Source organism: Equus quagga, chromosome 11 (genome assembly GCF_021613505.1).
Source record: "Equus quagga isolate Etosha38 chromosome 11, UCLA_HA_Equagga_1.0, whole genome shotgun sequence".
Taxonomy (NCBI): Eukaryota; Metazoa; Chordata; class Mammalia; order Perissodactyla; family Equidae; genus Equus; species Equus quagga.
The window spans coordinates 65,503,280-65,517,047 of record NC_060277.1 but is presented as its reverse complement, the minus strand read 5'-3'; the positions used below and the strand labels follow the sequence as shown (position 1 = coordinate 65,517,047).

The 13,768-nt window shown below is 38.7% G+C and overlaps 1 protein-coding gene across 3 annotated transcripts in view; it reads right to left on the bottom strand.

The window, feature by feature from the left end:
• MYH10 (myosin heavy chain 10) overlaps nt 1-13,768 on the bottom strand; it is a 144,952-nt gene that overhangs the window by 83,660 nt on the left and 47,524 nt on the right. For all 3 annotated transcript variants that reach the window (XM_046675209.1, XM_046675210.1, XM_046675208.1), the window contains exon 6: nt 11,629-11,721. In XM_046675209.1, the coding sequence (XP_046531165.1) occupies nt 11,629-11,721 (93 nt within the window). The remainder of the gene's footprint in view (nt 1-11,628; nt 11,722-13,768) is intronic.

The following is a 13,768-nucleotide window of genomic DNA, read 5'->3' as shown; positions in this document are numbered from 1 at the left end:
AACTGACTACATAAAGGCCAAAGGAAACTTTCTGGAGTAATAGAAATATTCCCTCTCTGGAGCATGGTGCTGACTACACCACCATAAACATTTGTACAAACCCATCAAACTGCACACTTAGAAAGGGTGAAGTTTACTGTATGCAAAATATAACTCAAACCTATTTTAAAAAATAACCATGGGAAACATCTTAGGACTCCTTATAAATGCCAATTTAAAAAATAGAATTAAACATCTATTCCTCATATTTACCATAAACTTATTAAATTAAACATGTGACTTCCTCACTAAAGTGAAAAATCTTGCTTTACAGTCTTCTCCTTACATCTCCGCCCAACCTGCCCGTTCTCTCACCCACTACTTTAGGACACTTCTCACCTTCCCAATGTTATTTTTTCAGTGTACAAAAATGAGTAGAAAAAATGAGTAGTCAGCATTGGGATGCTACCACAGAAATTTTCAAACTATATTTTATTGTATGTAAATTATATCTCAACAATGTTGATTTTCAAAAATGAAAAAGAGAGGATAATTTTCTAAAATCAATAATCTATCATATTTTTTTGCTCAATATTAAGGAAGATAAGGTGAAGAGAGAATGCATATGAGGAACTTGGGGGAAAAATTCCTATTACTAATTTCCTGCTTGAGGAGGAAGAACCTGTGATCAGCTTACACGAATAAATTCTACCTCAGGTACACAATGAGCAGCTCCTTTCTCACTCCTCTTGGTTCTCTCCTTCACCATTTCCAAAGTGTCCTTTTAACTCTGCCCCACCCAAATGTAAATACTCAATTTCACGTTATCTAAAAGGCTTGCTCTGCACAGGAAATGCACGGCTAGTCTGACACACCAACAGATGTGCACTCCACTTCAGGTGCCACTGAACCCTAAAGTGCTTAAGAGGGAGGTGATGAGCACGATTCCTGTTAGAAGCAAAGGGATTTTGTGACAAATAGCCTCTTACCACCTCTGAAACAGTCATGTATAAAAAGCTACTCACTACACAATGAATTATCAAAACACTGGCTAAACCAAGAACCCTCTGGACATGGGTCTAACAGATATAACTGAGTGTATGTGGACAACAGAACAGAATATACGAAACTGGAGTGTCCCTGGGAAATTAGGATGGTGTAAGTCACCAACGCCTGGATGCCCTTAGCCTGAAAGCTGATCTTCTATCACCAAACTTAACAAGGCAATTTAAATTCCACCAGAGACTACAGTGCAAATCCATCTCTCAGAGGCTGCCTGACTGCCAGTGGTGGGCATTTAGCATTTTTATTTTATGGAGAATTTGTTAATTAAGAGTCACATAAAAACAACAGTTTGTTTGCTTGTTTGGCTGGTTTTGTTTTACAGAGAGGAGACTTTTGTATGAATGTTTTTTTTTTAAACGAGAGAAAAATTTTCTCTTCTCTTGAGACAGGCTCTCGTATATCACGTAAGTACTACTTTTGTATGAATAACAATTTTACGTAAATAATATGATTATGGTAGTGAGAGATACTAATCGAATGCCCTCAAACTAAAGTAGAACCGTGAGGCTGTGCTCTTCAATCAGCTGAGGAAGAACGTGGTGGGGGCACTTCCAAAGGACTGCGGGGCACTGTGGGAACAGCGGAAGGCGTCACGGAAACAGAGCTGTTGGAGCTGAGGCATCTACCAAGTGTATTAGTTTGCTTCAAGCTAAAGGGTAATTTAAAAGGACGTTCGATGCTTGTTTACTTTCAAGCTCTTTTAAAATAAAACTACTACAAGGAGTAGTAGTCCTTGATACATTGCAATCTGCTTTCCACCTCTAACGAAGACTCTCCATTATTTTCAAGAGATACAATGTTCTGGGCTAATAGCAATTCAAAGCAGCAAGTACAGGCACCCTTATTCTCTTCTGCCAATAGGTTCTCACTTATTATTGCCCTTGCATGGCCAGAATGCGATTCTTGAAGAATATTTAAAAGCTTTGACAGCTCATAATTTTGTTACAGAGAAAAAGACCTTATTTTGCTGCATCATTTCCATTCTTAGGTTTACAAGCACCAATTAGAATGGTTAATACATTGAATTTCTTCATTTCTACATCATCTATTTCTTTCCAATAATTTTTGTATATGCATCTGCCTTCAGCATTTGTCCAATTAAGAAACCACACCAGATAAATTTTTGTACACAAACATGACACAAGATGAAAGAAAACTGTCACATGTCCGTTTATCAAAACAGACAGTCCAGGTTCTTGTTGCAAAATACTAAGTAAGGAAGTCCTTCCTCTTGAATGAGTAGCTGGATGCTAATGCCATATTTCCTGTCTGTCATTAGAAATATATTGTTCTGGGCGGCCCAGTGGTGCAGGATTTAAGTTTGTGTGCTCCACTTTGGCGACCTGGGGTTTGCAGGTTCAGATCCTGGGCGCAGACCTGGCACTGCTCAAGCCATGCTGTGGCAGCATCCCACATAAAATAGAGGAAAATTGGCACAGATGTCAGCTCAGGGACAATCTTCCTCACACACACAAAAAAGAAAGAAATATACTGTTATGGAGTTTGAGAAAATTCTAGGCTATCATCTGAAGACTCAACCTGAGACTTCACTTATAGAATCGATTTCATTGTCATCATTAGTCTATAGCACTAGCTGTCTCTTTGTATTCATCTTCTGATTCATCTAATACTTGTGAAATGCTTTCCTCTATCAATTTTCTTCTCTTTGCAATTATGGGTAGAAAATGAAAACTTCTGACTTTTCACTGAAAGCTAAAAGTAGACTATGAAGATGCTATCTCTAGTCTTCTTTCATACCTTCTTGAAAGATCAGCAATACTTTGGACAATACAACAAGCAAACCAAAGGATGGCACAATAGTCACTATTGTAGGTAGCATCCTTCTAGGCAATTCCATTATTCTTATTATTTTAATCTTTTTAAAAATCATTGGGAATAACTGATGAGTAATGATGAATCAATTCCAAGGATGATGAAATAGCAAAATGTTTTAAGATATAAAAAAAATAAGATCACTAATACCCCAAAATGTATCTTAGATTTATAAGGTGGTCCAATGGATTCATATGGTAATTACAAGAGAGAATGAGTTTTATTCTGTTTTAAAAACAAGTCAATTATGTCTTTCTTCTTTGGAAGATCCCTGACAAAGAATAAAATTCAAAAACTATCAGTCCTCATAAGTAAAACTGCTCAAAAAAGTAACTCAAAAACTAAAATCAGTTCTTGGTCTTATATTGAGTGTTAAAATTCTCTATAAATTTTTAGTAGCCACATTACCTATACAAAACCTTACTGAATTAATAAAAAATTGCTATTTTAAGAGACAGTAGTCAGGGCCGGCCCAGTGGTGCAGCAGTTAAGTGCGCACGTTCTGCTTCAGCGGCCTGGGGTTCGCCAGTTCGGATCCTGGGTGCGAATATGGCACTGCTTGGCAAGCCATGCCGTGGTAGGTATCCCACATATAAAGCAGAGGAAGATGGGCATGGATGTTAGCTCAGGGCCAGTCTTCCTCAGCAAAAAGAGGAGGATTGGCAGATGTTAGCTCAGGGTTAATCTTCCTCAAAAAAAAAAAAAAAAGAGAGAGAGAGACAGTAGTCAAAAGACAATGTTACCACTTCAAAGCTGCAAAGAATACACTGCCAACATAACTGCTCAAGCAAGTACTTTCTCAAACTTCATATCAAAATCATATGGTATCATCTAATTCTTACTGAAGAAAATATTTCACTTTAAAAAGTTTGTTATATCCAGTAATACAAACTTTCAGCTTTCAACAACATGCCTAACTTCTTTATTATGTACATATTAACGTGCTGTTTAAGATTTTAACTTCTTAGACTATTTCCTATTCCTTTTCTTTACCACCCTAAATTACAAGTTCAAAATTCATTAAACAAAAAAAATTCTTGGGCAATAAGACAAAGTTATTATACTGATAACTTTGAACTCTAATAACTTTAAAATCTAAAAGGTAACACTATTCACTTTATACTTAGTGAATTTATTTTTGCCTTACTTCCTGGGAAAGTATAAAATAAGAAAGGAAGTTAGATTCAAAGGAGAAATGGAAGAAAACTAAGGCTTTGGCCTTCTAAACAGGTAACCTAAAAAGCAATGTCCCAAAATAGTTTAGACGTGGGATCACTTAACTTGGCTAAACAAGCAAAGCCACCAACATACAACATCTAATTTCCTCATCAGTTCCCCAGCCAAAGCAGGTCCCTTTCCTTTCCATAGCCAGTGTCCATAGTTGCTCCAGCCACTATGGCTAGTGGCAGAGAAATGTCTTTTGGCTACATGAAAACGGCCAGGGAGAGAAATATAAGGGGACAGAATGAGGGAAGGGACGGGCTGTAGAAGCCTGCGGTGTGGGGAGGAGGTAGAGTGGACTGGGGTGTCCCTCCAACCCTCCTCCCACCCCAGCTGCTCTATACATACCCAAAAGAAACTAGCATCTCTGAAAACAACACATGTAGTCACTAATAACTCTTGGTTATAAGCCAGAGCTCTAAACTTGATTCTGTTTTGAAATACTTTAACAAAACAAAAAACCTTATAAAGTTGAAAATTATCAACCCTCTATGCTAAGCGACACTCACATTCAGCTCTTTTATGAGATATACACAAACACTCTGACAACAACATGACAAAGTGAAATTTCAGAACCAAAAAGAAATACTTTACTGAATATCCCTGAACAATCTAAGATTTAAGTATTCCCCTTAATGTTGGAGCCAGCCCTGGTGGCCTTGTGGTTAAAATTCAGCACTCTCACTGACACCAGGTTCATTTCCCAGTCGGGGAACCACACTACCTTCCCTCAGTTGTCACATTGTGGCAGCTGTGTGTGGCTGTGATACTGAAAGCTATGCCATCAGTATTTCAAATACCAGCAGGGTCACCCACAGAGGACAGGTTTCAGTGGAGCTTCCAGACTAAGACAGACTAGGAGAAAGGACCTGATCACCCATGTCCAAAACATTGGCCATGAAAACGCTGTGAACAGCAGTGGAGCACTGCCTGATGTAACGTGGAAGGTGAGAGGATGGTGCAGAAAGACTGGGCAGGGCTCCGCTCCGCTGTTCCCCTCTGGGCTCCCCTTTGACACAGGTCGCTAGGAGTTGGAACTGACTCAATGGTACTAATAGCAATAACTTAAAGTTGGACGCCCTGGCAAATTAGGTAAGAAGTAGACCATGGGCTATGAAGTCACTTCAGTATTAGACAGCCTTAGGGGTCAGGGAAAGGGAGGGAATAAAATCTTTAAGTTGAAAAGCTTTTTCCTCACATATATAATAAATACTCTTCCAGAATTAACATTTTTATTAAAATACAAATCTAGATTAAAATGGATAAGTAAAGAGTTCTACTTTTACGTGAGTCCTCTAATCTTTTAAACATTATGTGAAGAGATTTATGGTGGAAATGCCTTCTCTATGTTTGATTTCCATATAGGTCAGATTATGGTACTCAGAATATTCAACCAGAATTTCACCAATGAAACAAAGAAAAAGAAAAAGAAAAATAGGATAAGACTATTATGCATTAATTATAGAATATGCATCTTGATGTCACACACACGATGTGTACCAATCTAAGAGCTGAGACGCTTACTACAAGAGTTCTGACTGGCAAAGACAGCTAGAGTCCTCTCTCTTATGTAAAACAGAAATTAAGAATTTCACTTAAACGATGCAATAGGAAAACCTGGAAATTTTGATACTAACAAGAAAATAAGAGGATAATTACCTTATTTAAAGATTCTTGTTCTTTCTGAATCAATATTGATTTTCTGGAACTTTTCCTGGGGTGGTTACAAAGTATCTGTAGTAAGTAAATCTAGATTGATTGTTAGCGACTTACTCCAGGGGCAATGCAGGTTTGATTCATGCTCTGAAAATATTTCTCCCCTTCCTACTTGGTAAAGTTGTTACAAGATCTGTCACTTACTTTAAAACATCCAAGCATAGACAGTATGCTATGTGTGTGTGTTAGTTTATTCCACTAAAAATCTCCACTCTGGAGGCCGCTATTTGCCCGAAGTGGGAAAACCCATCCTAGAAGTAATTAGATAGGATTTAATCCAAAGGCCCAATGGCTGTTTTATTTATTCATTTTTAATTTCTTTTTTTTTAGTGAGGAAGATTGTTGCTGTGCCAGTCTTTCTCTGTTTTGTATGTGGGATACCACCACAGCATGGGTTGATGATAGGTGTGTAGGTCTGTGCCCGAGATCCGAAACTGCGAACCCCAGGCCGCTGAAGCAGAGCACACAAACTTAACCACGAGGCCAGCCCTCGAGATGGCTATTTTAAATGCTTCAGATATCTTAATCTCCAACTACACCAGAAGCCTTGTTAATTAGTAAAATGAGTTTTCATGTGAACTAGGTGGCCTCGTTAATTAGTATAACGGATATTAGAAATTCCTGGGGTAAAATGAGTGGCATGAAGAGACATAGACTGATTGGAAACACAGACACCCCTACTCTGGTGTGAACAAGGTATTAAGACCCCAGAAAGCGCAGAGGCTGCAGTGTTTTGGGAAGGCTGCCTAAGGCTCAATTCTAAAATGGTTCTGTGTGCAGCCACTGATTTGCAAGCTGCTGGTTGCCTGGTGCGGATCAAATTCTGTCTCTGACGCTGTCACATCTGCCTCAGTAAATCTTTGGGGAAAGGTTAGGTGAGAGAACTTCAGACAGACAGAGCAGGGACCACATTCAGTCTACTTTAAAAACCGTTTTTAGGGCATGCTTGCTAATACATCTATGTGAGGGCAGAATTCTAACTTGCTTTCACTGTAACCTGGGAGCCAGGCGGCAGCGAGGACACCTGGAGCCTTTACTGAGCTCTAACCATTGGAGGCTAATCACTACCAAAAGGTACATAATAACTGGGAACTGCCCAATCGGCTTAAACCAGTTTGCAAAAAGGAAAAAAAAAGGATTTGAGCAAATATAAAAAGTGATTCTTACTAAAACTTTCTGAGGGAAGATGTATCTGCTGATACAATCATTTTGAAATTGAAGTCCCTGTTTTTAAAGTTTCATTACAAGAGATTCATTTTACACAATCTCCTCCATCTGGAATGCATTTGACTTCTCCATAAACAGAGAACTGGACTAACTGTGAACGATTATTTTCATAAGGGTAATGCTCTCCTAAAGAATCCCCTTTAATACAAACCATACGCTAGCATCTTTGAAAGAAAAGCTCTTCTCAGGAAATTACTCCTCTATATCAGATCAAAGAAATGGAAACAAATGGATTCTAAAGCTTATGGAGTTTATAGTTTCAAATATTTTCACTGCAAGCATGTGGTTTGTAAATAATGACTACATGAAACTTCACTGTACACACAAAGTGAACAGTATCATGTACAACACCAATCCCAACCCAAGGCCTGGCCTGTTCATGGAGCCACCGCCTCCCACATATCTCCTACCCATGCTTCTAAAACTGGGGCATGCATACGCTCAGAGGGTCCACCATATGGAACACACTTCCTGGGCTCAACTGTACACTATGGTGTGAGGTTGGAAATATATTAAAGCTACAACCCAAATGAAGGCAAGCTCTATGAGGCTAGGGCCTCTGGTGTGTCCACTGATATATTCTCAGGGCCTAGAAGAGTGCCCAGCACTCAGCAGCCAACCGCATTTTAACTAAATGGAGTCCATAAATACACCTGCTACGTACTTACACATGTGCAAGGCGGAGTGTCAAGAACTAGGTAGGACCCAGAGAACAAGATAGATTAGGTCTCTACTGTCAGAGATCCTACATTCTAGCAGGAGAGAGAGGGCATAAATAAGCAGAGGAATTAATTACAGATTGTGAAAAGTACTATGAGGGAAATCACAGGACAGGGCGATAGAGAACAGTAGAGGAAACCTCCTCAGATGGGGTTTTAGATTAGGTGTTTAGGAGAGGGAGTAGGAGAAATGTGGACAGATTTGAAATACATTCTGGAAGCGTAACCAACAGGACTCACTCCTGGCTGAGCCATGGGCCAGGAAAAAGAGACTGAATTGAGGAAGATTCCTAGGTATTTTATTTTTCTGGGTTTTCGTTGTTTTTATATTTTGTTTTGAGCTTAAGCAACTACGTGATCTGATGGCACCATTTACTGATATAAGACTTAAAGGAACAAACTGTGAACAGAAAAGAGAAAGTTCCATTTGGAATATGTTAACTTTGAGCAATTTGTTAGACATCCAGATGGAGATAACAAGTAAGCAGCACAGTGCCTGACGACGAAAAGGTGCTTAATAGTTAACTCAACTGCACACGAATAAGAACATCGCCTTAATCAAAACTTTTTTCTAAAAAGACTAACTTTTAATATATTATGCTGAGCATACTTAAAGATTATTATACAGTTGTACAGGCACTTTGGAAGGTGGAAGCTCATCTGAAACAGGTTTTGTTGTGAATTTAGATTGGATGGGTATTCGTGCCAAAATCAATCTTGCTGAAAAACAATCTAAGAAATTCCTCCTACCAGTAGAATGTAAAACAAACTCCTACCAGAATTATTTATGTCAACCTTTGGAATAGGAGGTGTAAATAACAAGCATTAAGGAGACTCACGTATAGTAACTACTTTGCAAATAAATTTCAAAAAGAGATTACCTTAATTTAGACTATAATTTAAAGAAACAAGCTAGAGCAGGGTTTCTCAACCTTGACATAACTGACATTTTGGGGTGGGTAATTCTTTGTTGTGAGGCCTGTTCTGTACATCATAGGATGTTCTGCAGCATCCTTGGCCTCTACCCACTGGATGCCAGATGTATACTACTACCCATCCCCCCAGCTGCACAATCAAAACTGTCTCCAGACGCTACCACATGTCTCCTGGGGGGCCCTCAATTGAGAACACTGATCCAGAGTAATGAAAATTACAGATTATAATCTACGTATGTCAATATGGAAATCTCTCTAATGATTTGTGGTGGCCAACTTCCAAGATGGCCTCAATAACGGCTACCTTCTGGTATTCATGTCATCGTGTAGTCTCTTCCCACATGTATCTGGGTTGCTCTGTGTGACCAACACAGTACACCAAAGGGATGGTATGTCACTTCCGAGATGGGGCCAAAAAACCACTATGTGGCTTCTGTCTTGCTCTCTCTTGGATCACTTGCTTTGGGGGACACCAGATGCCGTGTCATGAGCAAACATCCTGCAGTGAAGACTTTGAGGTGAGGAACTGAGGCCTCCTGCCAACAGCTACCTGGGTAAGCTTGGAAGGAGATCTTCCAGCTTCATCAAGCCTTCAGAAGACTGCAGCTCTAGCCAACAACATCTTAACGACAACCTCATGAGAGACCCTGAGCCAGAACCACCCACCACACAGAACTCTGCGATAATAAATGCTTTAAGTCACTAGGTTTTAGAGTAATTTGTTACACAGCAATAGATAACTAATGCAGAATTATACTTCTTTCTGTCCCAAACACAAAAACCCTGGCAGGCAGATGAATCCTTACCACTTAGTAACAGAATCACTACATTCTTTACCAAAGGACACAAATGACTGGTTAGTAGCAATTTATCTTTTCCAGGCAAAAATGAGACAAATGAGCACAAAACTGCTTCTCCTGAGTTTAAAGTGTGGTTTGGGGGGGGGGGGGGGGGGGGAAAACAGAACAGACTGGTAACTTGATTTATGTGGTAAAATAAAACATTTTCCACTAAGAAGTCCTTGAAAATCTTCACAGGGATTCACATACCAAAGCTGGTAGCTCACTGTGTCTTCTATCCCATGATACAGCCACTAAACATAGGGCTTCCAGTAGGAAGAATTTAAGATTTAATTGTGGCTCAGGCTCAATGCTGACGATCCACAGAATGACAGACAGTCCATAACCAAAGCTAAGTCTCCCCAGATCTTTTAGAAATCCAAAAGTCACAGCCAAGCTTCCTACTGACACAGGCACATTTGTTATCCCACTTTGTAGATAAAAAGCTAAAATAATTACTAAACAAACTTAGACTAAGTGACTCTTAATTTTATCATACTAGGAAGAAACAATGCTCCAAGCCAATAGATCCCTATTTCCCACAGAACTTGGAAAGCCTCTTGCACTTAAACTATCTCTATGGGTGTTATGGGCTGAACTGTGTTCCCCCCGCTCCAATGCATACATTGAAGTCCTAACCTCTGGGACCTCAGAACACAACTGTATTTGGAGATAGGGTCTTTAAAGAGGTAATTAAGTTAAAATGAGGTCACTAGGGAGGGCCTCAAACCAATATGACCAGTGTCCTTTAAGAAGAGAAGAAGAGAACACAAACACACACAGGGGGAAGACCATGTGAAGACATAGGGAGACGGCCGTCTGCAAGCCAAGGACAGAGGCCTCAGAAGAAACCAATATTCTGCCAATACCTTCATCTCAGACTTCTAACCTCCAACTGTGAGAAAATAAATGTCTGTTGTTTAAGCCCCCCGGTCTGTGGGCCCCTGTTTGCTGTAGCAGGCCCAGCCCACTCAAACAGAGGGTCATCCAGCCACCTGTGTGTTTACTGGGTCCTCTGGGATCCCAAATCTGGTTGCTTCCAAAGAAACCATGCCACCAGAAACTACCATGAAGACTATGACGGTACATTCCCAGAGTAAACGAGTATGTCACAATGATACCAGATCCCCAAAAATTATCCATCAAGGAATCATTAGAATTGAAGTCTCTTTTATTTTGGCCTTCTTAACTTTTACAAATACTTCTAATATAGGAGGAAGGGGGAGAAACATTGAATTAACTCAAACAATGTTAAGTAGAAACAACTGAAATTAAAGAACCTCTGTCCAATCTGACTGTGGAAAGGGTTACTGAATCCTAATGACTATAATTCAGGGCAAGAGTTACTGAAGGAAAGCCCATTTTGCTAAATGTGGGTTTAGAGATGTTTTGCCATTAAAGTGTCAGTTCTGAGCAGCTGGAATGGGAAGGCAGTGTCCTTAAAGTAATTTTGATCTGGCTACCACTTAGGATAATATTCACAGGCAAACTGTTAGAGCTGGTCAAACTGAGGGAGAAGGTAAAGCTTTCAATGAATTAAGATAGTTGAACAGCTGAGAAGAATTTTTAAAGAGACGTAATAGTAGTTAAAAATTATTCTGAAGTCCATATCCCACAGAAACAGCAAGGTATGAAAAGTACAATTTACTACACTGAATCCCAAATTCATTTGTTGAGTATTCACTATGGCCAGTGCTGTGTCAAGTGCTCAACATGCATCTCGTTCCCACGCCAACCTCGTAACAAGTATTATACATCATCCCCCAGCAAAGGTGAAGAAGTAAGTTCAGAGAGGTTCTATAATTACGTATCCAGACAATAATATATAGTTATATACTTATACATAATAAATATATGATTAAATTATTTTCACATCTTCTCTTTTTTTTTTTTTTTGCTTTTTAAAATGTGGCTACTAGAAACTTAAAAATTACATGTGATTTGCATTACATTTCTGTTGGACAGTACTGTCCTACACTATATCTATTAGCTTCTCTCTAGAATCTAGGAAGAAAAGTACTCGATTTGCTTAATCACAATAAACAATTAACTAGCAATCTGAGGAATTAAAAGTTTCTGGTACTTTGAACTTACAAAACGAGATGAGTTATCATTTTTCACAGTCTTCGCATTTCCAAATGATTCCAGAATTGGATTTGCTTGCAAAAGCTGCCGTTCAAGTTCCCCCTAAAAGACATTACACATATACACACACATAAATAAAATCAGATGTATGATAATCTATTGTCTTTACCCCAGTCCTCAGGGAAAAAACAAGACAAAACAAAATACTGCCTCTTTTCCTTATTCTTCCATTTGTTTGCCACCCAGCAAACGTTTTGGCTTTATTCTTGTTCATAATAGGCTCTGCTAAAGGAAAAAAATTAGCATCTATGAAGTGTCCACAAGGAGAAGAACATGTCACATGGAACAGAGAAGATAAATTTCAAGACAGGGCACATAAATCAGGCAGAGAATTTTGAAAAAAAAAATAAACTGACATTCATGAAATGAAATTTAGCATGACACCTCAATATTAAGAGCATATGAATACTTATACTCTGTTTATTTCTACTCTGCCTTGTTCCAAAGATTTAAGGTAGTGAATTCTAATAATTACCACTGTACTGGTATAAGACTTGCCATTTTTCCAAGAGTTTCACATAGTACCCTAATGATGTAGACAGGGCAATGTCTTCACCTCCACTTTCAGAGATGACAAAGATGGTGATACTAGTGACTTCTTGCTCAAATTTAAAAGGTTAAGTATCAAGTATTTGGTATAATGTATGCTCTACTCAGTATCTTTACTTACATGCAAATTAGACTATAAAACAGATTTTACAAACAAAAGATGTAAGTACATTAACATGTGCTTTCATAAAACACAACAGAAAGCTATATGAGAAGGCATGATGCCATTTATGGCCATGAAAAGTAATAGAAGGTGATGCTGTGTTCCTGGAATGTAATTTCAGAATTATACCATATGACTCAAATAAATCTGCTTTTTCCAAACAAAAATCTTACCCCTATATTTTAAAATACCCACAGTATTCTAGACCTAAATAAAGAAAGGAATAAAAACTGCTAGCAAATGTGATTCTCTAAGCAGAAAAGGAATATAGGGAACCTCACATAAGATTTTTAATGGCCAGTTGCCAAGTGATGTATTACAGTCACGTGTCTCTTACCGACAGGGACACATTCTGAGACATGTGTCATTAGGTGTTTTTGTCATTGTGCAAACCTCACAGAGTATACTTACCAAACCTAGATGGTATAGCCTACTACACACATAGGCTCTATGGTACTAGTCTTATGGGACCACTGTTACATATGTGGTCCATTATTGACTGAAATGTCGTTATGCAGTGCAAGATTGTACACTATTATCAAATCCCAAAAGAGGAACAAATATATGCCACACATACGGTCTCGGCATCTAACCCCGGTTTGGACTCCTTCACTCAGCTGAAAGGGTGGGAAGTGTTCCTGAGGCACACCTACTCTATAGCACTTATCTGGATTATCCAGATTTTCGCAGGTCTTAACTACAGTCTACAACTGTGTTCCACTGAAACCAGTCAGGAACCAGCCCTGTTAAGCACCCCAAGCTACATGAATTTCATTACATAGGATCAACTCACTTTCCAGACATTAGATAATATGCTCCCTATACAGTGAATCTTCTAGTTTATTGACTTCAAAAAACCAGACTACTTCTGATGCAAATCTTCTAAATATAGTATGCTACCAAAATTTCTTAAACATGGTATCCTGAACCAATTTTAATGACTGAGAATCATCGTTAAGAATGTTAATTATCATTCTGTGATATATCTCTTGAGGTCAGTGCTTACTTCCATCAGTGTGCCCATGATCAACATCTTGCAAAGGCCTTGGTGTATCGGTTCTGCAACAATTGTTTGGGCTCTAGAAGCCTTTCTACCTCATTCACTCTGTGATCAGAATGTAGAAACTGTAAGAAAAATACTGACTTTTGATAACTGGGGCATTAACTTTACATTAAACATCGGCTGTTAGATCAAGGAATCAGAATACAGATCCCTTAAAATTACACTCTACGCTGCCAAATCATAATAACACTACTTTAAATAATAATCTACCTTTAAAATGTTTTCCTAACTTGGAGATAAAGCAAGTATTGCATACCCCATTTTAATATTCCCTAGACATGGCTACAAGGATTCTTTGGGTCAAGTTTATTGAT